The sequence below is a fragment of the Hylobates moloch genome, unplaced genomic scaffold, assembly GCF_009828535.3.
Source record: "Hylobates moloch isolate HMO894 unplaced genomic scaffold, HMol_V3 SCAFFOLD_15, whole genome shotgun sequence".
In the NCBI taxonomy this organism is placed as follows: Eukaryota; Metazoa; Chordata; class Mammalia; order Primates; family Hylobatidae; genus Hylobates; species Hylobates moloch.
The window spans coordinates 2,611,544-2,639,535 of NW_026652290.1; the positions used below are offsets into that span (position 1 = coordinate 2,611,544).

Below are 27,992 nucleotides of genomic sequence, written 5' to 3' on the forward strand. Positions count from 1 at the left end.
GAATCACTTGAACCTGGGAGGCGGAGGTTCCAGCGAGCAGAGATCACGCCACTGCACTCTACCCTGGGCAACAGGGTAGACCTGAGACAGAGCGAGACTCCAGCTCAAAAAAAAAAAAAAACGGGCTTGGTGGCATATGCCTATAATCCCAGCTACTCGGGAGACTGAGGCAGGAGAACTGCTTGAACCCGTGAGGCAGAGGTTGCAGTGAGCTGAGATTACGTCACTGCACTCTAGCCTGGGTGACAGAGTGAGACGACTCTGTCTCAAAAAAAAAAAAAAAAAAAAAAAAAAATCATGGAATAGCCCCTGCCTCCCCACCTACTCCTTGCCCATTTCCCCACTGTCTCAGTTTGGGCCAGAGCTGTCTCCAGCCCTGTGTCAATCTTCCCCTTGTCGGGAAGCCCAGGTGTCCCCTGTGAGCAGTACAATCAGAAAACTCAGGAACATACCACGTTTATTTCTTGTTGTCAAGCCAGAAATGAACCAAAAGAAGCACATCTCAGGTGAAGGAACAACTCCTTAGTGCAGCCATAGCCCAGCTCTCCTGGGATCCGGGGAATGCCCTCTCTCCTCTCCCTCACTCCCTCCTGTTTAACTTGGGGCTCTGAACTGGAACTCAACTCTCCCCCCAAACATTTTAAATCCAAAAAGACCAGCAGGGGGCGCCCTTTCCTCACGGTCTGGCCCTGCAGGCGGGGCAGGTGAGGGCCTGAATACCCACACCCAGCTCTGGCAGGCCCCCTGCCTTCAACTTGGCACTTGTTCCAGTGCCCGGGGACCCCTCGTGCATGGAGCATCTGTGCCTCTATTTTGAAACGGCACTGTCAAACCCAAAAAACAACACAGGATCTCGCTAACCTGCGGGCGGGACTAACCCAGACTCAGCCCTCTGCAGGCTGATGCTAAATTCCTTAGTGCTTTGCTCTCCCCAGATGCATCCTCTCTCGGCAATGGGTAGGACGCAGCCGGGGCAGCAGCTGCTCGAGAGAGGATCTGAGTGTGGCCTTGACATTCTCAATGGCAGGATTGCTGCAGCACATACTGGCGGGCGGCCGGGGAGGGCTCGGGGGTTGAGAAGTATGGGTGGGCCAGGGCAGTCTTGGCTGTGATCCGCTGGCAGGGGTCATACTGCAGGAGTTGCTAGGAAGAAAGAAGGAAGAAGATGTGGTCTGGGTGCAGCCAGGGTGGGGTGAGAAATTCCCCTCCCAGGTCCCAGATCAAGGGCCTGGGCCCCAAATTGGCTGCCCTCAAACCCAGAACCGCACGAAGCCACGACCTCCCAGCTCTCCAGCCAGTTCTGGACACTCCTGGAATCTGGACAGTCCTAACGAGTTACCCAGGTCTCCTCAGGCCACTGAAGCTGAGTCACCCCCCTTCTCGGGGAGGGTCCCAGGTCCCACCCTGCTTCTAGTCGGGAAGAGCACAGAACCCTACGTATCAGGAAGCAGGGGACTGAAGCTGTCCAGGGAGGAACCCTGAGTGGGGGCGTGGAGACTGATGCTCCAAGAGGCCAAACCTGTCCAGCCCTCTGCCCTAGAGTCCCTAAACCCAGACAGGATGTGGAAGGACCCCCTGTGGTGGAGTAGCCCAGCTGGAGGGCTCGGGGCCTTGGCTGGAGTCCGTGCCGTCCTGCTACCGTTGGGCGGGTAGACAATACACAGAGACTTCTGGAGAGCTGGACACACAGCCTGAAGATGAAAATACTGACCCACCTTCCTCTCAACACCAGATTAAGGAGAGACATGTGGCTCCAAGACTTTGTGGGCAAGAATGGATGGTGGGCGGGCGCAGTGGCTCACACCTGTGATCCCCCCAGCATTTTGAGAGGCCAAGGCAGGAGGATTGCTTGAGCCCAGGAGTTCGAGATCAGTCTGAGCAACATAGTGAGACCCCATTTCTACAAAAATAAAATTAGCTGGGCATGGTGGTGCACCCCTATAGTCTCAGCTACTCAGGAAGCTGAGGTGGGAGGATCAATTGAGCCCAGGAGTTCCAGACCAGCCTGGGCAACATGGTGAAACGCTGTCTCTACAAAAAAATACAAAAGGTACCCAGGCATAGTGGCATGTACCTGTGGTCCCAGCTACTCAGGAGGCTGAGATGGTAGGATTGCTTGTGCCTGGGAGGTCAAGGCTGCAGTGAGTCATGGTCACACCACTGCACTCCAGCCTGAGTGACAGACTGAGACCCTGTCTCGAAAAAAAAAAAAAAAAAAAAAATGGACGGTTCTGCCAGAGACTTCCTGGGCAGTCTGGCCTGGGCCAGCTCAAGACACCAACAGGAGGGGTGAGTGAGAACCGTGGCATGGGCCCGGGCAGTAGGGAACAGCCTGTTCTGAAGACTGACCACTGTAGGAGTCACAGGGGAACAGCCAGGCAGTAGAACGAGGGGCCCCAGCCAGGCACAGTGGCTCATGCCTCTAATCCCAGCACTTTGGGAAGCCAAGGTGGGCAGATCACCTGGGGTCAGGAGTTCAAGACTAGTCTGGCCAACATGGTGAAACCCTGTCTCTATTTTTAAAAAAATACAAAAATTAGCTGGGTGTGGTGGCAGGCACCTGTAGTCCCAGCTACTCGGGAGGCTGAGGCAGGAGAATGACTTGAACCCAGGAGGCAGAGGTTGCAGTGAGCTGAGATCATGCCATTGCACTCCAACCTGGGCAATAAGAGCAAAACTCCATCTCAAAAAAAAGAAGGTATGGCCCCAGCCTGGGGAGGCATATAGCTTAGATGGAGCAGTAATGTCCACAAAGTAGAATAACCAAACACACAAGACAACTAGGGAAAAAGGGCGTGTAGCACAGCATAAAGTAAAGACAGAGCTAACTCAATGAGCGCCACTTTCACAGGGAAGATAAATACTGCACTTATCCTACGGGAGGCTTCCAGGTTGAACAATCAGTATACCCAAGCCAGTTGTGTACAAGGGTCAGGAAAGAGACCCTGGCCTTGGACTCAGAAAGTGCCAGGGTTATGTAAGAGGCTGGTTGATGAGGGGACATTGTAGTCGGAGCAGCAGCTAGAGCCCACATGCACCTACCATGAGCAGGTCCCTGCCCTCTGGCTCCAGATTGGGCACAATCTCTTCCAGTCCCTTCCTGGTCCACTTAGGGAAGCTGCCCTTATAGTCAGGCAGCTGGGTGACCCCGGGCCATGTGTCTTCGCTGGGTGTCCCCAGCATACGAAAGATACGAAAGAGCTGGTCAATCTCAGAGTCACCAGGAAACAGGGCTTTTCGAGTCACCTGAAATGGGGAAGAAGAGAAGGTGTGAGGTCCACCACTTTGTTATACAGAATCCAATACCAGATAGGTGGCCAGACCCAGGGAGAGGCCTGTCAAGATATCTTTCCCATGACTGTGCAAAGAATTCTGGCCTCTTTTGGAATAAGGCTACCTTCCTCAGTCCTTTAGCCAGTACCAAACACCTTTTTTTAAAAAATAGAGACGGAGTCTTGCTCTATCACCCAGGCTAGAGTGCAGTGGCATGATCACAGCTCACTGCAGCCTCAACCACAGGCTCAAGCAATCCTCCTACCTCAACCTCCCGAGTAGCTGGGACTACAAGCATGCACCACCACACCCAGCTAATTTTTGTATTTTTTTAAGAGCTGGGGATTTGTTATGTTGCCCAGGCTGGTCTCAAACTCCTGGGCTCAAGCAATCCTCCCATCTCAGCCCCCCAAAGTGCTGGGATTACAGGCGTGAGCCACCATGTCCAGCCCCAAACACTCTAATCCACCTCGAATGGAAGCATCAGTGGGCCCCACCCAACCCCAGTAGGACCCTGCCTGTGGCACCCTGTGGCCATGTGTGCCCCTCTCTCTACCATCTCTGCAAAGATGCAACCAATGCTCCAGATATCCACAGCTGTGGTATAGAACTTGCTGCCCAAGAGAATCTCGGGGGCGCGATACCACAGTGTCACCACCTGCAGGGCAAGGAAACAGCATCACTCGGGGTGGCTGAGTGCATGGGTGACACTCCTCCTGCTGCCCCTCTCTCCTCTTTGTCTTGCAATACCTCGTGGGTGTAGGTGCGCAGGGGCACCCCGAAGGCTCGAGCCAGGCCGAAGTCAGCCAGCTTGATGGCACCCAACTCATTGATGAGCAGGTTCTGGGGCTTCAGGTCTCGGTGGATGACCCGATGTGAGTGGCAGAAACTCACCCCCTGCAGCAGCTGGAAGAGGTAGCTCTGGAGAAACGAGCGCGAGGTGGAGGCAACTGAGCAGAGGCGCTGCGTGGACAGGGATGGCAGGGACGGGGTGTCACCTCTCCTTCCCCGCCCTTCCTTCCCTACCTTGATGAGGTGCAGGGGGAGCTCTGAGCCTGGGGTGGAGTCCATGTACTTCTTCAGGTCCTGGCTGAGGAACTCAAACACCAGATAGAGCTTCCTCTCGTTGTGCACCACATCCAGCAGTCTGGCAGGGAGATGGCAGTCAGGATGCTACCTTCGCCATCCCAGCTTCCCCACCTCAATCCCCAACTCACTGTACAATGTTGGGGTGCTTCAGTTCCTTAAGCAGGGAGATCTCCCTGATGGCAGTGCTTGGGACCCCCTCCATCTCCCTGCAAGAAACAAGGGCACAGCTGTGGGCAGAGACTTGGGCCAAGAAGGGCACTTCCAGCCAAGGGGATCGGCTTCTCCTTATCGCCACAGAATGACCAGGGCCCCGGCAATGGAGACCTGTGCTCCTTGGCACGCCATCCACCAAACTCCACAGTCAGGGTCCCGGCAAAGGCTGGTCAGAAGGCAGTGAGCTGGGGGAGGGCGGGTAAGGGCTGCCGGGCAGCACCCGGAGGAGTTAAATGTGGACTCCAGGAAGGAGAGAACGGATCAGGGAGTGCCCAGGTTGTGAAGGCCCAGGGTGGGTAACTCAGGGGCCGTCCCAGCACTCACAAATCCAGTCTGATCTTCTTCAGGGCCACCAGCTGCCCTGTCTCCCTGTTCTTGGCCTTGTACACCACCCCATAGGTGCCCTCTCCGATCTTCTCTACCTTCTGGAACACATCCATGGCCACAGAGCTGCCTGGGAAACAGAAGGCGCTGGGCCATTTGCGCCCCACGCCCAGCGCTCCCGTTGCTCCTCCAGCCTCCATGTGGCGCCCTGCCCAGCCCAGCCCCGCCCAGACCGCCCAGCTCCCAAGGTCCATGGCCTAGCCACCCCAACCCCAGCTCATCCTGCCTGGGAACCTGGCTGGGGGTCGGAGACCGCCCCTCGCTCAGCCCAGCCCGGACCCCCAGGGGGTCAGGGGCCACCCCTCACCCAGCCCAGCTCAGCCAGGACCCCCAGGCTTCTTGCCCATGCCCGGCCTCAGAGGGCAGGGCCCACACTCTCCCACCCAGCCCCCTGCCCATCCCAGCCAGAACCGCCAGGAAGTCAGAGGCCACCCCTCGCCCAGTCCAGCCCAGCATGGACCCCCAGGCCTCTCACTTGTGCCAGGCCTTAGAGGGCAAGACCACCCTTTCCCACCCGGGTCACTGCCCAGCCCAGCCAGGCTCAGGCTCTGGGGACACATGGCGGCCAGGAAGGGCTGCACAGGGGCCAGGGCCACTGGGGGCAGAGGTCAGGGGTCAGGAGGGTCTTAAAGTTACAGTCCTGTCTTAGGCTGCACAGTCAGGGCCCAGGGCCTCGGCACGGCCCGTGTGACGACGCTCAGCCTCCTCGGAAGGCAGAGCCTGGCCAGGGGCAGACCCCTGCGTCCTGGGCCCCTGACCTGGGCCCCCCACCCCAGCCCCTGGGCCCCTGGAACCCTCCCCTGAGGCCCCAGGCCCAGAATTCACCAGAAGCCCTGAGAGGCTGCAGCCCACAGCCCAGGTTGCAGCTCCCCCTCCTGGCCCCCACCGGCGCTGCACCACGAGCACACTTGGAGAGCACGCCCCCTGGGCCTTTATTCACCAGAACCTCATGGAACCCTCCATGGCCCCACACCAAGCACGGCCCCCCGGTGCCCAAGCTCGGCCACCTGCAGTCTCCCGGGGTGGGCCTGTCGGATTTATGGCGTGCTTTCTGGGCTCTCATTGCTGAGCCAATCCCAAAGTAGGGGAAGGGGCTGGATTCACCACCCGCCCCTCTGCTTTCGGGCTCCAGACAAGGCCGTCGCCGGGGAGGCGTCTGTGCTCTCCGGGGCTCCCACAGCTCCAGAGGGTTTGGGCTCGGAAGCAGGTGAGGGTGTTGCTGGGCTGCTGCTTCCTACTGGCCGCCGCCCCGGTCCTGCTTGTACAGCCTCTGCTCCCGGATGGCTTGTTCCAACAAGGGCACGTTCATCCCCTCCACACAGGTCAGCACGCGCGCCTTCACCACGGAGCCTCCCTCTGCAAGACAAACACCGGGGCACGAGCAGTGGACTGAGTGGCGTGTCAACAACGTCCTCCAAGGTGCATTCCAGCTGTTCCCTCCACAGCCCAGTCCTGGGTTTTGGCAGCAAGCGGTGTGGACAATAACGACGGCATATGGGGCAAAGGCAATTATTTGGGCCTAGAACCATGGGCCTTTCATGCACAGTAGGCCCGTGTCTGGAACTTAGCAGGTGGCCAGAAAACCCCTCTGGACTGAGGGAAAGGCCCCCATGGCACCTTGGGAAACAATGTCATCAGGAACCAGGAGAAAAGAGACACCCATATTTTAAGAATCCAAGAGACTGAGCTCCCGGTAAGTTTGGCTTTATAGGAGCAGGTCATCCCACCCTGGACTAGGGGGGCTTCTAGCAGATGTGGTGGTGACCTGATACATAATGGAAAGGTTTGCCACTGTTCAGGTGGCACCAAACAGGAAAGACATCTGGGAGAGACGTTTTACAAATTTTCTTTCTTTTGCCAGGTGAACTGGCTCACGCCTGTAATCCCAGCACTTTGGGAGGCCGAGGCATGTGGAACACTTGAGAGGTCAGGAGTCCAAGACCAGCCTGGCCAACATGACGAAACCCCATCTTTACTAAAAAGCAGCGTGTAGTGGTGCATGCCTGTAATCCCAGCTACTCGGGAGGCTAAGGCAGGAGAATTGCTTGAACCCAGGAGGTGGAGGTTGCAGTGAGCCAAGTTCACGCCAGTGCACTCCAGCCTGGGTGACAGAGCAAGACTCCACCTAAAAAAAAAATTTCTTTTTTTGAGACAGGGTGTCGCTCTGTCACTTGGGCTGGAATGCAGCGGCTCAATCACGGCTCAATGTAGCCTCCACCTCCCAGGCTCAGGTGATCATCTCAGCTTCCTGAGGAGCTGGGACTACAGGGATGCACCACCACACCCGGCTAATTTTTGTATTTCTTGTAGAGATGAGGTCTCGCCATGTTGCCCAGGCTGGTTTCAAACTCCTGGGGTCAAGTGATCTGCCCGCCTTGTCCTCCCAACATGCAGGGATTATAGGTGTGAGCCACTGTGCGTTGCTGACGTTTTTTTTTTTCTTTTCTTTCTTTCTTTCCTTTTTCTCCAGTCATAGCTTGCAAGAGAAAAAAAAAAGGTTAAAAAATTTTTTTGCACTCATGCTCTTTCTGCTCTCTGAGCACTTTAATAAGTAGATTTCTGAGACGGGTGGATCACCTAAGGTCAGGAGTTCGTGACCAGCTTGGCCAACACGGCAAAACCCCGTCTCTACTAAAAATACAAAAATTAGCCAGGTGTGGTGGCTGGCACCTGTCAACCCAGCTACTTGGGAGGCTGAGGCATGAGATTGCTTGAATCTGGGAGGCAGACGTTGCAGTGAGTGGAGATCGCACAACTGCACTCCAGCCTGGGCGACAGAGTGAGACTCTGTCTCAAAATAAATAAATAAATAGATGCAATGTTCTAGGCTATTACACTGTTTTCTTTCGATGCTGTTTGAGATCAAGGCTGTGCCTGCCCTTTCTGCTAGTCTAGGTCATTTATAGCACAGCCTGAGGGCAGAATTCAGGGTGTCATCCTGCCTACATTCCAGCTGTCTACACAGGCTACCCTTAGACAATGAACTCATTTGAAACATGAGGTTGCCTGTGTGTCTCAGCTTCTGTTAGACCCAGTGCTGACACAGGTCAGAGGGGAATCGGAGCCAGGCACGGTGGCTCCCAACACTGTAATCCCAACACTTTGGGAGGGCAAGACAAGTGGATCACTTGAGGCCAGGAGCTCAAGACCAGCCTGGCCAACATGCCAAAACCCTGTCTCTACTAAAAATACAAAAATTACCCAGGCCCGACTACTTGGGAGGCTGAGGCACGAGAATCACTTGAACCGGGGAGGTGGATGTTGCAGTGAGCCAAGATTGCACCACTGCACTCCAGCCTGGGCAACAGAGTGAGACTCTGTCTCAAGAAAAAAAAAAGAAAGAAAGAAAGAAAGGAAAAAGGCCAGGCACAGTGGCTCACGTCTGTAATCCCAGCACTCTGGGAGGCTGAGGCGGGCGGATCACCTGAGGTCAGGAGCTTAAGACCAGCCTGGCCAACATGGTGAAACCCTGTCTCCACTAAAAAGACAAAAATTAGCTGGTGTGGTGGCGCATGCCTGTAATCCCAGCTACTAGGGAGGCTGAGGCAGAATCGCTTGAATCTGGGAAGCAGAGGTTGCAGTGAGTGGAGATCGTGCCACTGTACTCCCAGCCTGGGCGACAGAGCGAAACTCCATCTCAGGAAAAAAAAAAAAAGATAAAGAACCTGGAGCAAAGAAGAAGGGCCTGGGTTATAAAAAGCAGTCAGAATGCAGTGGGGTGAGGCCTGGGGAGAGGAAGGGGTTATACGGAGCACAGATGTTCTTTTAGGAGGTTTGTCTGCAATGGGAGGGAAGGTCATGGGCAGGCAGGTCGGACTCTAGTGTAGAAGATGACTTCTTGTCCTTGAGACTATTATTTCCATATAGAGGAGGCTTGAACGCCTTATATGTGGAGAGGGAACTGTGGTAACCCCTTAGGTAGGAGGGACCCCGCTTCCTCTTAGACTAGAGGAAGGAGCTAATGGTGGCTGTTTCAGTGTCTCATTGTAGGAGGAAGAACGGCTGCCTGTGGCCGCAATTCTAGCTGGGACATAAAGCAATAAGCTGGGAGGGACAGGGGAGGAGAGGAAGTGGGTTCTTATGAGGCAGGGGAATTTCTGGACTAGCTGTGGTGGCGCCTGGGAGGGGGGTGTGGCCAGGACACAGGAAGGATTTCTAGGCAGAGCAGGGGAACCCCAGTGAGCCCCTGAAATCATTGAGCTCTGAATCCTTGGGAGTTCTGTGATCTTTCTGCACTCAACAGTTGGCAGGACCAGAAGGGTGGAGGCTGGGTTCTCGGGACAGGAGTGAAGCTGCCAGGAAAGTGGCTGAAATGGTAGTGAGGCCCAACGGGGAAGAGAGGTGGGGGAGAAAGCCCAGGAGTCCCGAGTCTACAGGTCCTGATAGGGCAAGAGGGACGCAGCAGAAGTAGAAGGGAGAGTGGATGGCATGCAATTTCAGGAAAACAAGTCCAGGGTGCAGCAGCAGGCGTGGGAGGTGGAATTGGGGCAGAGGTGCACAGTGGCGGAACTGGTTGGTAGCAGGGAGACAGGGAGGGATGTGTGATGCTGACACAACCCGAGGAGCCGGGGAAACTTGGGCCCTGCTCCAGACTCTGTGGGTGTGTAGTTTGGGGAGGAAGGTTTGGGCAAGTCCCGGAGCTGTAAGGATGCTTGAAGAGGGAGGTGCACAGGGGACACACAGGAAGGTTTCCCTCCCTCCCTTTCTCTTCTCTTCTCTTTTCTCTTTCTTTCTTTCCTTTCTTTCTTCTTTTTTTTTTTTTTTTTTTTTGACAGGGTCTTACTCTGTCACCCAGACTGGAGTACAGTGGTACAGTCTCAGCTCACTGCAATTTCCACCTCCCTGGCTCAAGTGATCCTCCCACCTCAGCCTCCCCAGTAGCTGGGACTACAGGCATGTGTGCAACAATACATCCTGCTAATTTTTGCATTTTTTGTAGAGACGGGGTTTCACCATGTTACCCAGGCTGGTTATTATTATTATTATTTTTTGAGATGGAGTTTTGCTCTTGTCGCCCAGGCTGGAGTGCAATGGCGTGATCTCAGCTCACTGCAACCTCCGCCTCCCAGTTTCAAGCGATTCTCCTACCTTAGCCTCCCGAGTAGCTGGGATTACAGGCATGCGCCACCACACTCAGCTAATTTTGTATTTTTTGTAGAGACAGGGTTTCACCGTGTTGGTCAGGCTGGTCTTGAACTCCTGACCTCAAGTGATCCACCCACCTCAGCCTCCCAAAGTGCTGGGATTACAGGCGTGAGCCACCACACCCAGCTTCCAGGCTGGTCTTGAACTCCTGGACTCAAGTAATCCACCAGCCTTAGCCTCCCAAAAGTTCTGAGATTACAGGCATGAGCCACTGTGCCCGGCCTCTTTTCTTTGTCTTTAGAAACAGGGTCTCATTTTGTCACCCAGGTTGGAGTGCAGTGGCATGATCATAGCTCACTGCAGCATCAAACTCCTGCCTCAAGCCATCCTCCTGCCTCAGCCTCCCAAGTAGCTGGGACTAAAAGCACAAGCCACCACACCCTGCTAATATTTTCATTTTTGTAGAGATGGAGTCTCTCTGCGTTGCCCAAGTTGGTCTCAAACTCCTGGGTTCAAGTGATCCTCCCACCTCAGCCTCCGAACATGCTAGATTAGTGAGTCCCTGAGCCCAGCCACACAGGAAGGTTTCTGAGGGCAAAGTGCACGGGTGCAGTGAGAGAAAAGCAGAAGGCAGAGGATGCATGGCGAGGGCTTCTAGGCAGCTGCTTGCTGTGGTCCAGTGCCCTTCAGCCCGGGCGTGCTCCGAGTGCCTCTGGAGTAGGCCTGGGAAAGGCTGTGCCCCACAACTTAGTTCCAGAACAGGGGGCCCTTGGACCTTTGGATGGTGCCAGCGGGTGTCAGGTCTGTGGGTTTTTATCACACCCCAGCATGTCTTCACCTGTTGGTCTTCTTAGCTAGCTCTTATGCAAACATTTCAGAAAGGTGACTTCTCACCTGTCCTCAGAACTGTCAGTCTGGCCACAGGGCAGGATTCATATCTGATCAACCTTTGTGTCCCCACAGGACTTTGGGCCTGGCACAGGAAGGTTTATGGTTTTATTTCTATTTATTTATTACTATTTTGGAGAGACAGGCTCTTGCTACCTTTCCCAGGCTGGTCTTGAACTCCTGGGCTCAAGCGATCCTCCCTCCCTAGCCTCTCAAAGTGCTGGGATTACAGGTGTGAGCAACCACCCCTGGACTTTTTTTTTTTTTTGAAACAGGGTCTCACTCTGTCATCTAGGCTGGAGTGCAGTAGAGCAATCTCGGCTCACTGTAACCTTGAACTCCCGGACTCAAGCAATCCTGCCACCTCAGCCTCTCAAGTAACTGGGACTACAAGCCTGTGCCACCACACCTGGATAATTTTTTAATTTTTGTAAAGATGGGGGTCTCACTATGTTGCTCAGGCTGGTCTTGAACTCCTGATCTCAAGCAATCCTCCTTCCTTGGCATTCCAAAGTGCTGAGATTACAGGCATGAGCCACCACACTTGGCTTTCACAGGGAGGTTTAAAGCAGCCACAGGGTGCCCCCTCTGCCCAGGCTAGAGGTCAGGGCGGACAGAGCACAGTCAGCCCGGATGCTCTCCTCCCACCTCCTCATCTTTGATTCCAAGTTCCCTCCGTGAATGATGAGCATGTATGACTTAGAAAATCAAGACAGGCCGGGCGCGGTGGCTCATGCTTGTAATCCCAGCACTTTGGGAAGCTGAGGCAGGTGGATCACGAGGTCAGAAGCTCAAGACCAGCCTGGCCAAGATGGTGAAACCCCGTCTCTACTAAAAATACAAAAATTAGCCAGGCACAGTGGCAGGCGCCTGTAATCCCAGCTACTCAGGAGGCCGAGACAGGAGAATCGCTTGAACCCGGGAGGCGGAGGTTGAAGTGAGCTGAGATCACGCCACTGCACTCCAGGCTGGGTGACAGAGTGAGAGAGTGAGACTCCGTCTCAAAAAAAAAAAAAAAAAGAAAATCAAGACAAAATTTTTCTTTTCTTTTTTTTTTTGAGACGGAGTTTTGCTCTTGTTGCCCAGGCTGGAGTGCAATGGCATGATCTCGGCTCACAGCAACCTCCACCTCCTGGGTTCAAGCGATTCGCCTGCCTCAGCCTCCAGAGTAGCTGGGATTACAGGCATGCACCACCACGCCCAGCTAATTTTGTATTTTTAGTAGAGGCAGGGTTTCTCCATGTTGGTCAGGCTGGTCTTGAACTCCCAACCTCAGGTGATCCTCCTGCCTTAGCCTCCCAAAGTGCTAGGATTACAGGTGTTAGCCACTGCGCCCAGCGACAAAAATGTTTTAAGAAAAAACCCCACAAAAAACAGGTTGTGATGCAAATTCTAAGAGTAGTAAACTAGCCAGTACCCAGAAACAGGCTACTTCCTCTGAGGCCTGATTAGCTTCAGGTTCAATTTTTTTGGCAAGGACCCACCAGACGTGGTGCTATGTGTGTCTTCCTCATGCCTCACGTCGGAGGTACATGATGTTTGACCTTCTGATTTTATCACGTTGACATTGATCAGGCCGGCCCAGGCACTGCCGGCGGGTCCCTCCATCACAATGATCCCATCAAAATGTTTCCTAATGATTTTGGCCACTAGCGAGGACTGTTGCCTGGATTTTTTATTTTGTCAGGGCTTTTAAAGTGATGACTTTGAATTTATGGATTTCTCCTGTGTTCATTCGCTGTGACTCTTCTCTAAAGAACTTTCCAGGCCAGGCGTGGTGGCTCACGCCTGTAATCCCAGCACTTTGGTAGGCCGAGGCGGGCAGATCACAAGGTCAAGAGATCGAGACCATCCTGGCCAGCATGGTGAAACCCCATCTCTACTAAAAATACAAAAATTAGCTGGGCATGGTGGCGGGCGCCTATAGTCCCAGCTACTCGGGAGGCTGGGGCAGGAGAATGGCGTGAACCCGGGAGGCAGAGCTTGCAGTGAGCCAAGATCGCGCCACTGCACTCCAGCCTGAGCGACAGAGCGAGTCTCCATCTCAAAAAAAAAAAAAAAAAAAAGAAATCAGAAGTAAGGCTGGGTTTGGTGCTGCACACCTGTAATCCCAGCATTTCAGGAGGCCAAGGCAGGCAGATCCCTCATCCCAAAATAATGACACCTTGTCTCTACAGAAAATTTAAAAATTCGCCAGGTGTGGTGGTGCGTGCCTGTGGTCCCAGCTACTCAGGAAGCTGAGGTGGGCGCCTCATGAGCCCCGGAGGTGGAGGTTGCAGTGAGCTGTGATCATACCACTGCACTCCAGCCTGGGTAACAGAGAGAGATCTTGTCTCAAAAAAACTAAAAAAAAAAATTTTTTAAGACTCAGATTAAGGGCTGACAGGCAAATTCAAAAAGATCTAGGCAAGCTGCCTCACATCAGGCCTGGTGTGTTGTAGGCCTTGAGAAATTAGTGGTTTCTCTCTCCTCGTTCTCACTTCCCCATGGGGGACCATCTCTTCACTGTACCTGTCGTTGTTTTTGTTTTTTTTTTTTTTGAGACGGAGTCTCACTCTGTCATCCAGGCTGGAATGCAGTGGAACGATCTTGGCTCACTGGAACCTCTACCTCCCGAGTTCAAGTGATTCTCCTGCCTCAGTCTCCTGAGTAGCTGGGACTACAGGCACATGCCACCACGCCCAGCTAAGTTTTGTACTTTTAGTAGGGACGAGGTTTCGCCATGTTGGCTAGGCTGGTCTCGAACTCCTGACCAGCCACCGTGTCTTTGAGTTGGCACCATGTGGCCAGTCCACTCTGAGTTGAATCCTCAAGAGTCCTTGAACTTGTGGGCTGATTTGGAAGAAATGTTAACCCCGATGAGACACTGCTGTTGGGTCAGGAGCCCATTTCTCACTGACTGCCCCAAAGACTGCCCCAGCTCAGGCCACAGGATGAGAAAGGGGGTGTGAGGCCACAGCTCACCCTGCTGATGCTGGAGCTCCCCGAGGACGATGTACAGGGAGCCCACCTGGGCGTGGAAGGGCTCCACCAACTTGGTACAGACAAGAACCTGGTGCTGATCGGATCCGTGCTGAGCCATCAGTGTTACTCTGGACTGCATCATGTCATAGAGGCACAACCTGGAAGGCAGAGGAAATGCAATAATTTCCACCCATATGTAGAATCACCACCACGCTCAAAAGGTTTGCATGGCCAAGAAATCTATAGAAAAGTGTTCAGCCTCAGTCTCATCACAGAAATGCAAATTGCAGCAACAAACCAGAAAAAAATTTTTCAAGTCTACATTGTAGAATGTGAAGGAATTCCTTTTAATTTTCATCTCCTTGCCTTTAATTTTCTTTACGGCATATTTTGATAAGCTGAAGCTTTTAATTTTGTTGATGATCAGTTTATTCATTTTTTTCTTTTTTTTTTTTTTTTTTTTTTTTTGAGATGGAGTCTCGCTTTGTTGCCCAGGCTGGAGTGCAATGGAGCAATCTTGGCTCACTGCAACCTCTGCCTCCTGGGTTCAAGCAATTCTTGTGCCTCAGCCTCCCGAGTAGCTGGGATTACAGGTGCCTGCCACAAGTCCTGGCTAATTTTTGTATTTTTAGTAGAGAAGGGGTTTTACCATATTGTCCAGGCTGGTCTCCAACTCCTGACCTCAAGTGATCCATCCACCTCAGCCTCCCAAAGTACTGGGATTATAGGTATGAGCCACCACACCTGATCATTTTTTTCTTTTATGACTTTTGCTTTCTATGTCTTGTCTAAAAAATCTTTTTTTTCCTTTCTTTCTTTTTTTTTCTGTATCCCAGGCTGCAACCTTGACCTTCCAGGCTGCTCAAGCAATCCTCCCATCTCAGCCTCCTGAGTAGCTAGGACTAAAGGTACTTGCCACCACACCTGGCTAATTTTTTAAATTTTTTGTACAGACAGGGTTTTGCTATGTTGTCCACACTGGTCTCCAACTCCTGGGCTCAAGTGACCAACCTGCCTCAGCCTCCCAAAGTGCTGGGATTACACTCATGAGCCACTGTACCTGGCCATCTTTTCTTTTTCAATATGGGCTATAAATGCTATAAATAGAAAAAAAAAAAAAAGAAATCTTTGCTTACTCAAGGTTGTAAAGATATTCTCCTATTTACTTGAGACATTTCAGTTTTAGCTTGTAATCTATGACACAGTGTAAATTTTTTTTTGTATGTTGTGAAGTAAAGATCCAGATGTTTTCCCCTATCATAAGAATATCTAGCTGGGCATGGTGGCTCATGCTGGTAATCCCAGCACTTTGGGGGGCCGCGGTGGGTGGATTACGAGGTCAGGAGTTCGAGACCAGCCTGGCCAAGATGGTGAAACACCTTTTTTACTAAAAAATAAAAAAAACACTCACCTGGCGACAAATGAGACTCACTCAAAAAAAAAAAAAAAAGGAAAGCCGGTGGTCTAACCCTGTAACCACACTTTGGGAGGCCACAGGAGATCGAGACCACGGTGAAACCCTGTCTCTACTAAAAATACAAAAAAAATTAGCCGGGCGTGGTGGCGGGCGCCTGTAGTCCCAGCTACTCGGAGAGGCTGAGGCAGGAGAATGGCGTGAACCCGGGAGGCGGAGCTTGCAGTGAGCCGAGATCGCGCCACCGCACTCCAGCCTGGGTGACAGAGCGAGACTCCGTCTCAAAAAAAAAAAAAAAGAATTGGCTAAGTAAATGATGCAATATCACCACAGTGAAACAAAATGGAACCCATTCAAAATGATGATGTAGGTCTACATGTCTGACATGGCACTGGGTCTACCATACACAGCTAAGTAGATAAATGCTACAATATAGTAATACAATAGGATCTCATCTAGGTTAAAATATTGCTTTCTTCTTCTTTTTTTTTTTTTTTTTGAGGCAGGATCTCACTGTGTCACCCAGGATGGAGTGCAGTGGTGCAATCTCGGCTCACTGCAGCCTAGACCTCCCAGGTTCAGGTGATCCTCCCACCTCAGCCTCCCCAGTAGCTGGGGCTACAGGTGCACACTGCCATGCCTGGCTAATTTTTCGTATATTTTGTAGAGACAGAGTTTCACCATGTTGCCCAGGCTTGTCTCGAACTACTGGACTCAAGTAATCCTCCTACCTCAGCCTCCCAAAGTGCTAGGATCACAGGTGCGAGCCTCCACACCCAGCCCTTAACTAGGTTAAAATATTTCTTTTTTTTTTTTGAGACCGAATTTCACTCTTGTCACCCAGGCTGGAGCATAATGGCATGATCTCGGCTCACTGCCACCTCTGCCTCCCGGGTTCAAGCAATTCTCCTGCCTCAGCCTCTCGAATAGCTGGGATTACAGGCGCCTGCCACCACACCTGGCTAATTTTTGTATTTTTTATAGAGACAGGGTTTCACCATGTTGGCCAGGCTGGTTTTGAACTTCTGACCTCAAGTGATCTGCCCACTTTGGCTTCTCAAAGTGTTGGCATTACAGGCGTGAACCACCCCACCCGGCCTAGGTTAAAACACTACTTTCTTTTTTTTTTTTTTTTTTGAGACAGAGTCTCACCCTGTCCCCCAGGCTGGAGTGCAGTGACGCAATCTCAGCTTACTGCAACCTCCACCTCCTGGGTTCAAGCGATTCTCCTGCCTCAGCCTCCTGAGTAGCTGGGATTATAGGCACCCACCACCAAGCCCGGCTAATTTTTGTATTTTTAGTAGAGACAGGGTTTCGCCATTTTGGCCAGGCTGGTCTCAAACTCCTGACCTCAGGTGATCTGCCTGCCTCGGCCTCCCAAAGTGCTGGGATTAGAGGCATGAGCCACCGCACCTGGCCTATGTTAAAATACTTCTATATGTATGTACACATGTCTCTAAGATGGTCCCCTGTGATTCTCACCCCCGATATTTACATCCTTGTGTATCCTCTACGATGCTGAGTAAGGCTGACCTGTGTAATCAGTAGAATATTGCAGAAATGACTGAGACTGACTTTGGAAGCTAAGTCATGAAAGACATTGTGGTTTTCACCCTGCTCTTTCTCTTGGTCACTGCTTCTGGCAGAAACTGCTGTGTTATGAGGACCCTCACACAGAACTACAGAGAAATCCACATTGTCTGGAACTGAGTTATCTTGCCAAGAGCCAGCACTAATTTGCCAAATGTGAACAAGCCACCTTGGAAGTAGAGGTCCTGGCCCCAGTCAAGCCTCCAGATAACTGCAGCCCTGGCCAACATCCGGATGCCACTCCCATGAGCGACCCTGAGCCAGATCCAAACAGTTAAACCACTCCCAAATTCCTGAGCCGCTGTAACTATGAGACAATAATTATTTTAAGTTTAGGAGAGGCCGGGCACAGTGGCTCATCCCTGTAATCCCAGCACTTTGGGAGGCTGAGTCAGGAGGATCGCTTGAGCCCAGGAGTTTGACACCAGCCTTTTCTAATTTTTTTTTTTTGGGGGGGACAGAGAAAGACATTTAACATATCATCACCCCCACCAGTGAAAAAAATAACCGTTCTCACCTGCCAAATGTCCTCAGTGTGCTCCCATCAGGAACTTGGCCTGCACTGACCTCCCAGGGGAAGTAATAGGTCCCAGGTTTGGGCAGCATCATGGGCTTCTGTAACCAAATAGTTGAGATGGATTTTGAAGATTCCTGATAAACCGATTAGACTACAAAACAGAGATTAGCAGATATATGAGACCAACAGCATCTTGAAGACTAACTCCAGCGGGCAGTGTTTTAAAATTAAAAAAAAAAATTTGGGGGGGGAGGGATAGCATTAGGAGATATACCTAATGTAAATGACGAGTTAATGGGTGCAGCACACCAACATGGCACATGTATACATATGTAACAAACCTGCACATTGTGCACATGGACCCTAGAACTTAAAGTATAATAAAAATATATATAAAAAAAGAAAAAAAATTTTTTTGATATAATATGCATTCATGTATTTAAAAAAAAAGAAAAAACACATGGCCGGGTGCAGTGGCTCATGCCTATAATCCCAGCACTTTGGGAGGCTGAGGCGGGCAGATCACCTGAGGTCAGGAGTTCAAGACCAGCCTGACCAACATGGAGAAACGCTGCCTCTACTAAAAATACAAAATTAGCTGGGCGTGGTGATGCATGCCTATTAATCCCAGCTACTTGGGAGGCTGAGGCAGGAGAATAGCTTGAACCCAGGAGGCGGAAGTTTTGGTGAGCCGAGATCGTGCCATTGCACTCCAGCCTGGGCAACAAGAGCGAGACTCCGTCTCAAAAAACAAAGCAAAACAAAACAAAAAAACAAACAAACATAGACCAGCCTTGACAACGTAGTGAGACTTCATCTCTATGAAAAAATTAAAACATTAGGCCAGGCACAGTGGCTCATGCCTGTAATCCCAGCTCTTTCGGAGGCCAAGGCAGGTAGATCCCTTGAGACTAGGACTTCAGGACCAGCCTGGGCAACATGGCAACACCACATCTCTACAAAAAAAATACAAAAATTAGCCAGGTGTGGTGTCTCTCACCTGTAGTCCCAGCAACTTAGGAGGCTGAAGCAGGACGATCACTTCACCACAGGAAGTTGAAGCTGCAGTGAGCTATGATCACACCACTACACTCTAGCCTGGGCAACAGAGGAAGACCCTGTCTCAAAATAATAATAAACCAAAACAATATTTAAAAAGCTAGTGTGTGGCCCAGAATGGTGGCTCACACCTGTAATCCCAGTGCTTTGGGAGGCCAAGGTGGGAGGACTGCTTGAGGCCAGAAGTTCAGGACCAGCCTGAGAACAAAGCTACTTCCTGACTTTACAAAAAAGAAAAAAATTTGGCAGGTTAGAAACTCGGGTGGCTGAGATGGGAGGATCGCTGGAGCCCAGGAGTTCGAGGCTGCAGTGAGCTATGAGAGCATCACTGAACTCCAGCATGGATGACAGAGGGAGGCCCTGTCTGTAAAAACATTAAAAGGCCGGGTGCGGTGGCTCACGCCTGTAATCCCAGCACTTTGGGAGACCGAGGTGGGCAGATCACCTGAGATCAGGAGTTTGAGACCAGCCTGGCCAACACGGTGAAATCCCATCTCTACTAAAAACACAAAATTAGGCTGGGCGCAGTGGCTCACACCTGTAATCCCAGCATTTTGGAAGGCCGAGGTGGGTGGGTCGCTTGAGGTCAGGAGTTCAAGACCAGCCTCGCCAACTTGGTGAAACCCCGTCTCTACTGAAAATACAAAAACTAGCTGGGCATGGTGGCATGCACCTGTGATCCCAGCTACTTGGGAGGCTGAGGCATGAGAATCGCTTGAACCCGGGAGGCAGAGGTTGCAGTGAGCTGAGCTCGCACCACTGTACTCCAGCCTGGGCAAGAGAGAGACTCAGTTTCAAAAAATAATAAATAAAATAAAAAATAAAATAAAATAAAATAAATAAAATAAAATGATATGTGGAGAAGTATTGTTCCACTCCAATCTCTATGTAACCTATTCCTTCCAATCCCATAAAACAGGGGTTTATAAACGAGTACATAGTATATTTTTCAGCTTTGTGGGCTATATGATCTCTGTTACGATTACAGACACGCATTCACACAACAGAGATGTGGCCGGGCACGGTGGCTCACGCCTGTAATCCCAGCACTCTGGGAGGCTGAGGCAGGCAGATCACAAGGTCAGGAGATCAAGACCATCCTGGCTAACACAGTGAAACCCCGTCTCTACTAAAAATACAAAAGATCAGCCGAGCGTGGTGGCGGGCGCCTGTAGTCCCAGCTACTCGGTAGGCTGAGGCAAGAGAATGGCGTGAACCTGGGAGGCGAGTGAGCCGAGATAGTGCCACTGCACTCCGCCCTGGGTGAAAGAGCAAGACTCCGTCTGAAAAAAAAAAAACAACAAAAAAAAAAACAGAGATGTGTTCTCAGAAATGCAGTTAGGTGATTTCATCATTGTGTGAACATCACTGTGTACTTACACAAACCTAGATGGTACAGCCTGCTGCACCCCTGGTGCTGTACGGTGGAGCCTATTGTTCATAGGCGATCAACCCGCACCGCGTGTGGCTGTACAGAACACTGGAGGCAACTGTAGCACAATGGTATTTGTATATCTGAACATATCCAAACATAGGAGAAAAAAACGGTAAAAAATGGTAAATAGTAAAAAATATGGTGTCGTATAATCTTTTGGGCCACTGTGCATATGCGCTCTGTCATTGACCCAAATGTGTGTATGAGGCATGTGCCTGTACAAGGTCTCACTCTGTCACCAAGGCTGGGGTGCACTGCTGGGATCATAGCTCACTGCAGCCTCAAACCCCTGGGCTCAAGTGATTCCCCTTGCCTCAGTCTCCCAATAGCTGGGACTACAGGTGCGTATGGCTGCCTTCAACTATTTATTTATTTTTATTTATTTATTTATTTTTTTATTTATTTATTTATTTTTTCGAGACGGAGTCTTGCTCTGTTGCCCAGGCTGGAGTGCAGTGGTGCGATCTCGGCTTACTGTAAGCTCCACCTCCCGGGTTCACGCCATTCTCCTGCCTCAGCCTCCTGAGTAGCTGAGACTACAGGTACCCGCCACCATGCCCGGCTAATTTTTTGTATTTTTAGTAGAGACGGGGTTTCACCATGTTAGCCAGGATGGTCTCGATCTCCTGATCTTGTGATCCGCCCGCTTTGGCCTCCCAAAGTGCTGGAATTACAGGCGTGAGCCTCCGTGCCCGGCCCATTTTATTTTTTCACTTTTTTTGAGACAGAGTCTTGCTCTGTTGCCCGCCTAGTAGGGCTGGTGTCCCATCATAGATATGACCCCATATCTATGGGGCCTCTCCCCAGGGCTGATGGTCGGGGACACAAGCTGCTGAGCAGTGAGCAGAGAAGCAGCAACTGCGTGTCAGAGGCTACAGATAGAGGCAGCTAACTTCAAAGGGTGTCACTTCAGGGAAAGATCACCTTCTTCCCACACCATCCCCTTTTCAACTCCCATCCGGCTAAGAGCCATCACCCAATAAAATCCTCAGCATATACTACCCTTCAATCTGTTTGTGTGACCTGATTCTTCCTGGATGCCAGACAAGAACCCAGGTGCCGAGAGGCACAGGCTTGGATGCTGCCGCAGGCTCTGCACAGAGCCTGCTCCCGCCAGAGAGGAGGAAGGGCTGGTTTGTTCCCTCCTGTTCCTGCACTTGCTTGCTGGGATGCTCTCTCTCTTGAGCAATGGCCAGCAGCAGGCTGAGTGAAACGAGTCACTCCAGTTCCCAACCAGGGAACCAAGGGGGTCAAGGGAACAATTCCATCTCAGCACGATCTCAGCTCACTGCAACCCCTGCCTCCGGGGTTCAAGCCATTCTCCCGCCTCAGCCTGCCAAGTAGCTGCACCCACCACCGCACCCAGCTAATTTTTTTTTTTTTTTTTTTGAGACAGAGTCTCGCTCTGTCGCCCAGGCAGGAGTTCAGCGGCACAATCTCAGCTCACTGCAACCTCCGCCTCCCGGGTTCAAGCGATTCTCCTGCCTCAGCCTCCCAAGTAGCTGAACTACAGGCGCCCGCCACCATGCCCTAATTTTTGTAATTTTTTTTAGTAGAGACAGGGTTTCACGATGTTGGTCAGGCTGGTCTCGAACTCTTGACCTCAGATGATCTACCCACCTTGGTCTCCCGAAGTGCTGGGATTACAGGCGTGAGCCACCGCACCTTGCCGAATTTGACTCTTCATCAACACGTTCCTCTTGCACCCTCTCAGGCACATAGTGCCAGGAAGAACTGTTCTGTTTGTCAGCAAAAGAGACAGAGACTGACTGTGGCTATGGTGCAGATAACATGGTGGAAGGTCCTGATCATAGCTGGCAAGTGAGACTCATGCTGGCAGCTCTGGGGCAGTACCACTGAACTCTGTTCCTTGACAGGAACAGACAGTGACTCTGGACTGGGCTTTGCTTGCCTGCTAGAAGCTACAAATGCTTCAAAACAATCAGAACAAGGCCAGATGCAGTGGCTCATGCCTATAATCCCAGCACTTGAGGAGGCTGAGGCGGGTAGATCACTTGAGCTCAGGAGTTTGAGGGCAACCTCGTCTCTACTAAAAATATAAAAATTAGCTGGGTGTGGTGGGGCATGACTGTAATCCCAACTACTTGGGAGGATGAGATGGGAGGATCGCTTGAGTCTGCGAGGTCGAGGCTGCAGTGAGCTATGATTTGCACCATTGCACTCCAGCCTGGGTGACAGAGTGAGACGCTGTCTCACAAAAAAAACTAAATTAAAAAAAATGAGGCCAGGCGCGGTGGCTCACGCTTGTAATCCCAGCACTTTGGGAGGCCGAGGCGGGCGGATCACGAGGTCAGGAGATCAAGACCACGGTGAAACCCCGTCTCTACTAAAAATACAAAAAAATTAGCCGGGCGTGGTGGCGGGCGCCTGTAGTCCCAGCTACTCGGAGAGGCTGAGGCAGGAGAATGGCGTGAACCCGGGAGGCGGAGCTTGCAGTGAGCCGAGATTGCGCCACTGCACTCCAGCCTGGGCGACAGAGCGAGACTCCGTCTCAAAAAAAAAAAAAAAAAAAAAAAAAAATGAAAAAGCAGAACAACAGACAGTGCACAGATTTGGAAAGCCGACCATTATTTCTTCAGAACAAGGAACACACTGTACAGCCCATAATGTCCAACAATGAGCAAAAAGACCTCCTCCTCAGAGTCATAGTTTGATGGAGAAGTAAGATGTCCTTTGCAAAAATTGTATCAGTGAGAGAATTAGGGCTGCGGGGGAGATATGATCTAGCCCGTCCCCCTCTTGCCTTTGGCCTCTAAGCTGCCCTTAATTATTCCTGGGTTTGGGCCAAGCTAACTTTGGGAGATACTTAGTTTATAGTTTAAATGAAAATAGCCCTTCCCTAAAACACAGCCACCTTTGTAAAGCTAATGAGAGACCAGGCTAGGAGCACAGAGAAGCCCGAACTCTGCTAAGAGTGCCAGCCATTATTCCAGGGGTCACAAGCTAGGCAACTTCCCCAGTTACTCCTGCAGATAACATCACTACTGCAGAACCTAAGATAGGCCTTTGGAGATATCTTTTCAGGTTTTTTGCATGTCTGACACCAACAACTCCACGTGGACCCCACCAACCACTCCTGCAGCCCCCCTCAGAGGTGACTCAGCCTGCAGGAGGACCATTTGCCACACCCCTAAGGTTGCACCCCCAACCAATCAGCAGCAAGCACCCATTGCCTAGCTGCCACCACCCCTTCCCCGAAACTACATTTAAATAATGTCTAATCTCTGAGCCTTCCAGGAGATTGACTAATAATACCAACTCCCACGTGGTGTGGCCAGCTGTGTCCATTAAACTCTTTCTTGACTGTAATGCCATGCTCTCCATGAAATGATTTTGTTTGTACTGCAGGAACCCCTCAGGTGGTTATAGAAGTGGCATAGGCTATGAAAACACTGGTTGTCTAAAACAGCGGGAGATAACAATTACGAAGGGCTAGTGTACACGAGTGTGTGCTCACTAACATGAGGGGACCAAAGGAGTGTCCCCACTAGATGTTCCTGTTTTTCTGGTGGATCTGGGGGAAAAAGAGGTGGGGAGGATGCTGGGATTGCTATGCAATTCTCACCAAGGGAGGAGTTTGCTGGTATAATGATTACCCTCCCTCTCTTCCTTCCCTCCCTCCCTCCCTCCCTTTCTTTCTTTATTTCTTTCTTTTTGAGATGGAGTCTAGCTCTGTCCGCCAGGCTGGAGTGCAGTGGCGGGATCTCGGCTCATTGTAACCACCGCCTCCCGGGTTCAAGCGATTCTCCTGCCTCAGCCTCCTGGGTAGCTGGGACTACAGGCACGTGCCACCATGCCTGGCTAATTCTTGTATTTTTAGTAGAGACGGGGTTTCACCATGTTGGCCAGGCTGGTCATGAACTCCTGACCTCAGGTGATCCACCCACCTCGGCTTCCCAGAGTGTTGGGACTACAGGCGTGAGCCACCTCACCTCACCTCACCGGGCCTCTTTCTTTTCTTTCTTTTTTTTTTTTTTTTTGAGCCAAGGCAGGCAGATCACTTGAGGTCAGGAGTTCGAGACTAGCCTGGCCAACGTGGTGACACCCCGTCTCTACTAAAAATACAAAAATTAGCCAGGCATGATGGTGGGTGCCTGTAATTCCAGCTATAGGGAAGGCTAAGTCAGGAGAATTGCTTGAACCCGGGAGGCGGAGGCTGCAGTGAGCCGAGATCATGCCACTGCACTCCAGCCTGGGTGACAGAGCCAGACTCTGTCTGAAAAAATAATAAATAAATAAATAAAACTATGATCAATGCTTGAGCCTAAGAGTTTGAGGCTGCAGTGAACTATGGTTGCGCCGCTGCATTGCAAGACCTTGTCTCAAACAAAACAAAACAAAGCAAAACTATGATCAAATACATGTGTATGCCTTTTCTCCCATTAATCACGTGTGGTATTCCTGCCAAAAATGCATCATCTGAATCTAATCATGAAGAAATATCAGACAAATCCGAATTAAGGGGCATTCTACTGTAGGTGCCAAGGGGCCCTCTGAAGTTTCACTGCAAAAAATCAACTTACAAAAGGCAGAGTAATAGCCAAAAATGTGTACAAATTTATGTAACATGTACATATGGGAGCCTTCAGAAGGCAGACCCAAAGATACGGGGGAAATTGTACATTTTTATGCAAATGATTGAACATAAAAGGTATGATCTAATGATAGACTGAGTGGGGAGGCCCAGCAAGGCCTGTCTGTCTAGATTCTTCTTGGCCTCATGCAGCAGGCTTTCCTTCCTTCTGGGTGTGGGGCAGGACCCTCTCTGGAATGGAGTCTTATGGCCTACAGTCAAACAACATAGGTCAGATAATTTCTTTTTGGCCAGTTTGTACACCGAAAGAAGGAGGGAAAATTAAGAGTAATATATTTAGCGGGTTTTTTTTTTTTTGTTTTTTGTTTTTTGTTTTTTGAGACGGAGTCTCACTCTGTCGCCCAGGCTGGAATGCAGTGGTGCAATCTCGGCTCACTGCAACCTCTGCCTCCCCGGTTCAAGCGATTCTCCTGCCTCAGCCTCCCGAGTAGCTGGGACTACAGGCACGTGGCACCTCGCCCGGCTTTTTTTGTATTTTTAATAGAGACAGGGTTTCACTGTGTTAGCTAGGATGGTCTCGATCTCCTGACCTCGCAATCCACCTGACTTGGCCTCCCAAAGTGCCAGGATTATAGGCCTGAGCCACCGCACCCAGCCTATATTTAGGGTTTTATGGCTGGCTTTGGGGGTAAAGGACTCTGTTTTCTATGACCTGCCTTGGGGAAGAGGATTCTAACTTCTCTGGCTAGCCTCGGGGGAGAATGGGCCTGAGGGAGAGGAGGGCAGAAGGTAAAAAAAAAAAAACAACTTGCTTTGTGGGTTGCTTCTGAGGCCTTCATTTTGGGGTATTTTTTTCTGAGACCCAACACTACAAAACAACGGGTTTATACACTTTAAAAGTGTTAATGTCAGCCAGCCAGGCAAGGTGGCTCACGCCTGTAATCTCAGCACTTTGGAAGGCTGAGGCGAGCAGATCACATGAGGCCAGGAGTTGGAGACCAGCCTGGTCAACATGGTGAAACCCTGCCTCTAATAAAGACAAAAAAATTAGCCAAGTGTGGTAGTACGTTCCTGTAGTCCCAGCTACTCTGGAGGCTGAGGCAGGAGAATCATTTGAACCCAGGAGGCGGAAGTTGCAGTGAGCTGAGATCATGCAACTGCACTCCAGCCTGGGTGACAGAGGAAGACATCATCTCAAAAAAAAAAAAAAAAAAAAAAAAAAAAAAAAAAAGCGTTAAAGCCACAGAAGTTCTTTGTTCTATTCTTGTAATTCTCGTGTAAATTTGAAATTATTTCAAAATAAAAACTCACCAAATTTAGCTCTTCATCTAAGTCTTTTCTATTCAATGCTGAGTACACCCATTATCATTGTTCCATTAAGAGCAATTGGTTTCCTAGAATATTAGAACTAGAAGGTCAGCTGTCAAGTAGCCATTTGTTCACTCTACAAAGATTTCCTGAGCACCTTTAGTGGGGCAGGCACTGTGCCAGGTACAGAGAATAAACTAGACACCCTCTCTGCTGTTGAAGGGGCCTGAGATCAGCATCTTAATAAGACAAATGAGGATCCTGAGGTCCTAGGGGTTAAGAGTGGGTATTATAGTTATATTATTCAAATTATGAATGTTATGCATCTCTCGTAGTTTTACTTCTTCTAAGAAAACCAAAGTCATAGTATTACACAGACTACAGACAGGCTAGGTGCGGCGGCTCACGCCTGTAATCCCAGAGCTTTGGGAGGCCGAGGCAGGTGGATCAACTGAGGTCAGGAATTCGAGACCAGCCTGGCCAACATGGCAAAATCCTGTCTCTACTAAAAATACAAAAATTAGCTGGGTGTGGTGGCGAGCCCCTATAATCCCAGCTACTCGGGAGGCTGAGATAGGAGAATCGCTTGAACCCAGGGGGTGGAGGTTGCAATGAGCTGAGATCATACCACCACACGCAGCCTGGACGACAGAGCGAGACTCCGTCTCAAAAAAAAGAAAAATGACTAGAGATGATTCAACAGATCCCTGAATCTCCCTCGTCTACAATCCCACTGGGCAGAACTGTTTTTTGTTTTTGCTTTTTTTTTCTGTAGAGATAGGGTCTCACTATATTGCCCAGGATGGAGTGCAATGTCACAATCTTGGCTCACCGCAACCTCCACCTCCGGGGCTCAAGCCACCATCCCATCTCAGCCTTCAGAGTAGCTGGGACTACAGGCGTATGCCACTACACCCAGCTAATTTTTTGGTATTTTTTGTAGAGATGGGATTTTGCCATGTTGCCCAGGCCGGTCTTGAACTCCTAGGCTCAAGTGATACGCCCGCCTTGTCCTCCCAAAGTGCTGGGATCCCAGGCGTGAGCCACCGCGCCCGGCCCTACACTAGGTTTTAACAGCAAGTGTGCATTTCCCACTTTGATGACGATAATGGCGAAAGCAAAGAAGTCTGGATTCCAAGACCTCTAGTAACTGCCAGGTTGGGGGGGAAATGTCTGGTTTCCCAGACAGAAGGCTTAGAGCAGCACCGCCCGCTCGGCCTCATTCAAAGTCCGCGTCCACCCCTTAAACAGCGGGCAGCACTCACAATCCCACACCCAGGGCCCCGGAACCCACGCCTCTGCCAGTAAAGACGCCATTATCTTAACAAAATGTAACTGGAGCCTCTCCCCAAAGAGACTTTGGTTCCCGTCCCATTCTCCAATCCGGGTGGATTTGGCCAAAGCCCAAATGACCCTCCCTAGCAATTCCGCAAAGCCCCATCTCCCGCCCCAGACTCCTGAGTCTCCCGACCACTCTCATTTCCGAGAGGCCTAGGCGCACGGACCCGGAAGCGTAACGGAGGCCGGGTGGGGGGACTGGGGGGTGGGGGGACTGGGGGGTGGGGGGATGGGGAGGTCGGAGAGGGGCGGGGCGGGAGACAAGCGCAGGCGCAGTCCCTCCTCAGCCTTGTTGTCCCGCCCCCTTCCCAAGGCCTCAGCCAACCTGTTCCAGGCGGCGTCGCCGGGTCGTCGGATTTCTTCTTTCCGCCCCGCGTGGTCACGTGACGGGGGGGGGGCGGGATACAAAAAGTGCTTTACTTTCCCACTCCCCGGACGCCCAGCAGGGCAATTTCTTGACCTTCGGAGCCCCTTTCCCGAGGATCCGCTCGGGAGCCTCCCCTGGCCAGGAGCAGGGGATTAGTCTGCCCCGCGACCGGCCCCAGTCACGCCGCGGACATCGCCCCCTCCGTTTGGGCCGCTGTCACTCACGCGCCGAAGGGCCGCGGAGAAAGAAGGGGCGTGCCGGGGCGGGCCGGGCGAGCGGAGGCGGGGACTTGCGCCGTACTGAGGCTGCCTCATAGGGTCCGGCCGGCGCTGGAGCTGCGGATTTAGATTGTCACTGCCGCCTCGGTCGGTGCTTACTTCTCTGCCAGCTGGCCGTCGCCATGAACCCGGACCTGCGCAGGGAGCGGGATTCCGCCAGCTTCAACCCGGAGCTGCTTACACACATCCTGGACGGCAGCCCCGAGAAAACCCGGCGCCGCCGAGAGATCGGTGA

The 27,992-nt window shown here is 51.4% G+C and overlaps 3 protein-coding genes across 11 annotated transcripts in view; 1 reads left to right on the forward strand and 2 right to left on the reverse strand.

Moving 5' to 3' along the window:
• Window positions 1–440: 440 nt before the first annotated feature.
• CDK3 (cyclin dependent kinase 3) lies at window positions 441–6,069 on the reverse strand. 5 transcript variants are annotated; one of them, XM_058428829.1, is made up of 8 exons: window positions 5,435–5,541; window positions 4,900–5,029; window positions 4,491–4,568; window positions 4,300–4,420; window positions 4,024–4,194; window positions 3,830–3,931; window positions 3,043–3,246; window positions 441–1,143 (listed from the first exon to the last, which is right to left on the reverse strand). In XM_058428829.1, the coding sequence occupies exons 1-8, from the start codon at window positions 5,517–5,519 to the stop codon at window positions 1,018–1,020; spliced, it is 1,017 nt and encodes a 338-aa protein (XP_058284812.1). In that variant the 5' UTR covers window positions 5,520–5,541; the 3' UTR covers window positions 441–1,017. The 5 variants fall into 5 exon arrangements, with proteins under 5 accessions (XP_058284812.1, XP_058284816.1, XP_058284813.1 ...); XM_058428833.1 differs by lacking the exon at window positions 5,435–5,541 and adding an exon at window positions 5,967–6,069 and having other exon boundaries at window positions 527–1,143; window positions 4,900–5,025; XM_058428830.1 differs by having other exon boundaries at window positions 527–1,143; window positions 4,024–4,179.
• On the reverse strand, window positions 5,872–27,713 carry TEN1 (TEN1 subunit of CST complex). Of its 5 annotated transcripts, none has more exons than XM_058428839.1 (5): window positions 27,438–27,698; window positions 21,532–21,650; window positions 17,418–17,515; window positions 13,897–14,054; window positions 5,888–6,315 (listed from the first exon to the last, which is right to left on the reverse strand). In XM_058428839.1, exons 3-5 carry the CDS (start codon window positions 17,507–17,509, stop codon window positions 6,194–6,196), a joined length of 372 nt encoding a protein of 123 aa, XP_058284822.1. In that variant the 5' UTR covers window positions 17,510–17,515; window positions 21,532–21,650; window positions 27,438–27,698; the 3' UTR covers window positions 5,888–6,193. The 5 variants fall into 5 exon arrangements, with proteins under 5 accessions (XP_032033692.1, XP_058284822.1, XP_058284823.1 ...); XM_058428840.1 differs by having other exon boundaries at window positions 17,418–17,568; XM_032177801.2 differs by lacking the exon at window positions 21,532–21,650 and having other exon boundaries at window positions 5,872–6,315; window positions 27,438–27,713.
• Window positions 27,677–27,992, forward strand: part of ACOX1 (acyl-CoA oxidase 1) — a 38,283-nt gene continuing 37,967 nt past the window's right edge. The window contains exon 1 of the mRNA XM_058428770.1: window positions 27,677–27,988. Coding sequence (XP_058284753.1) covers window positions 27,880–27,988 — 109 coding nt within the window. The 5' untranslated portion in view covers window positions 27,677–27,879. The remainder of the gene's footprint in view (window positions 27,989–27,992) is intronic.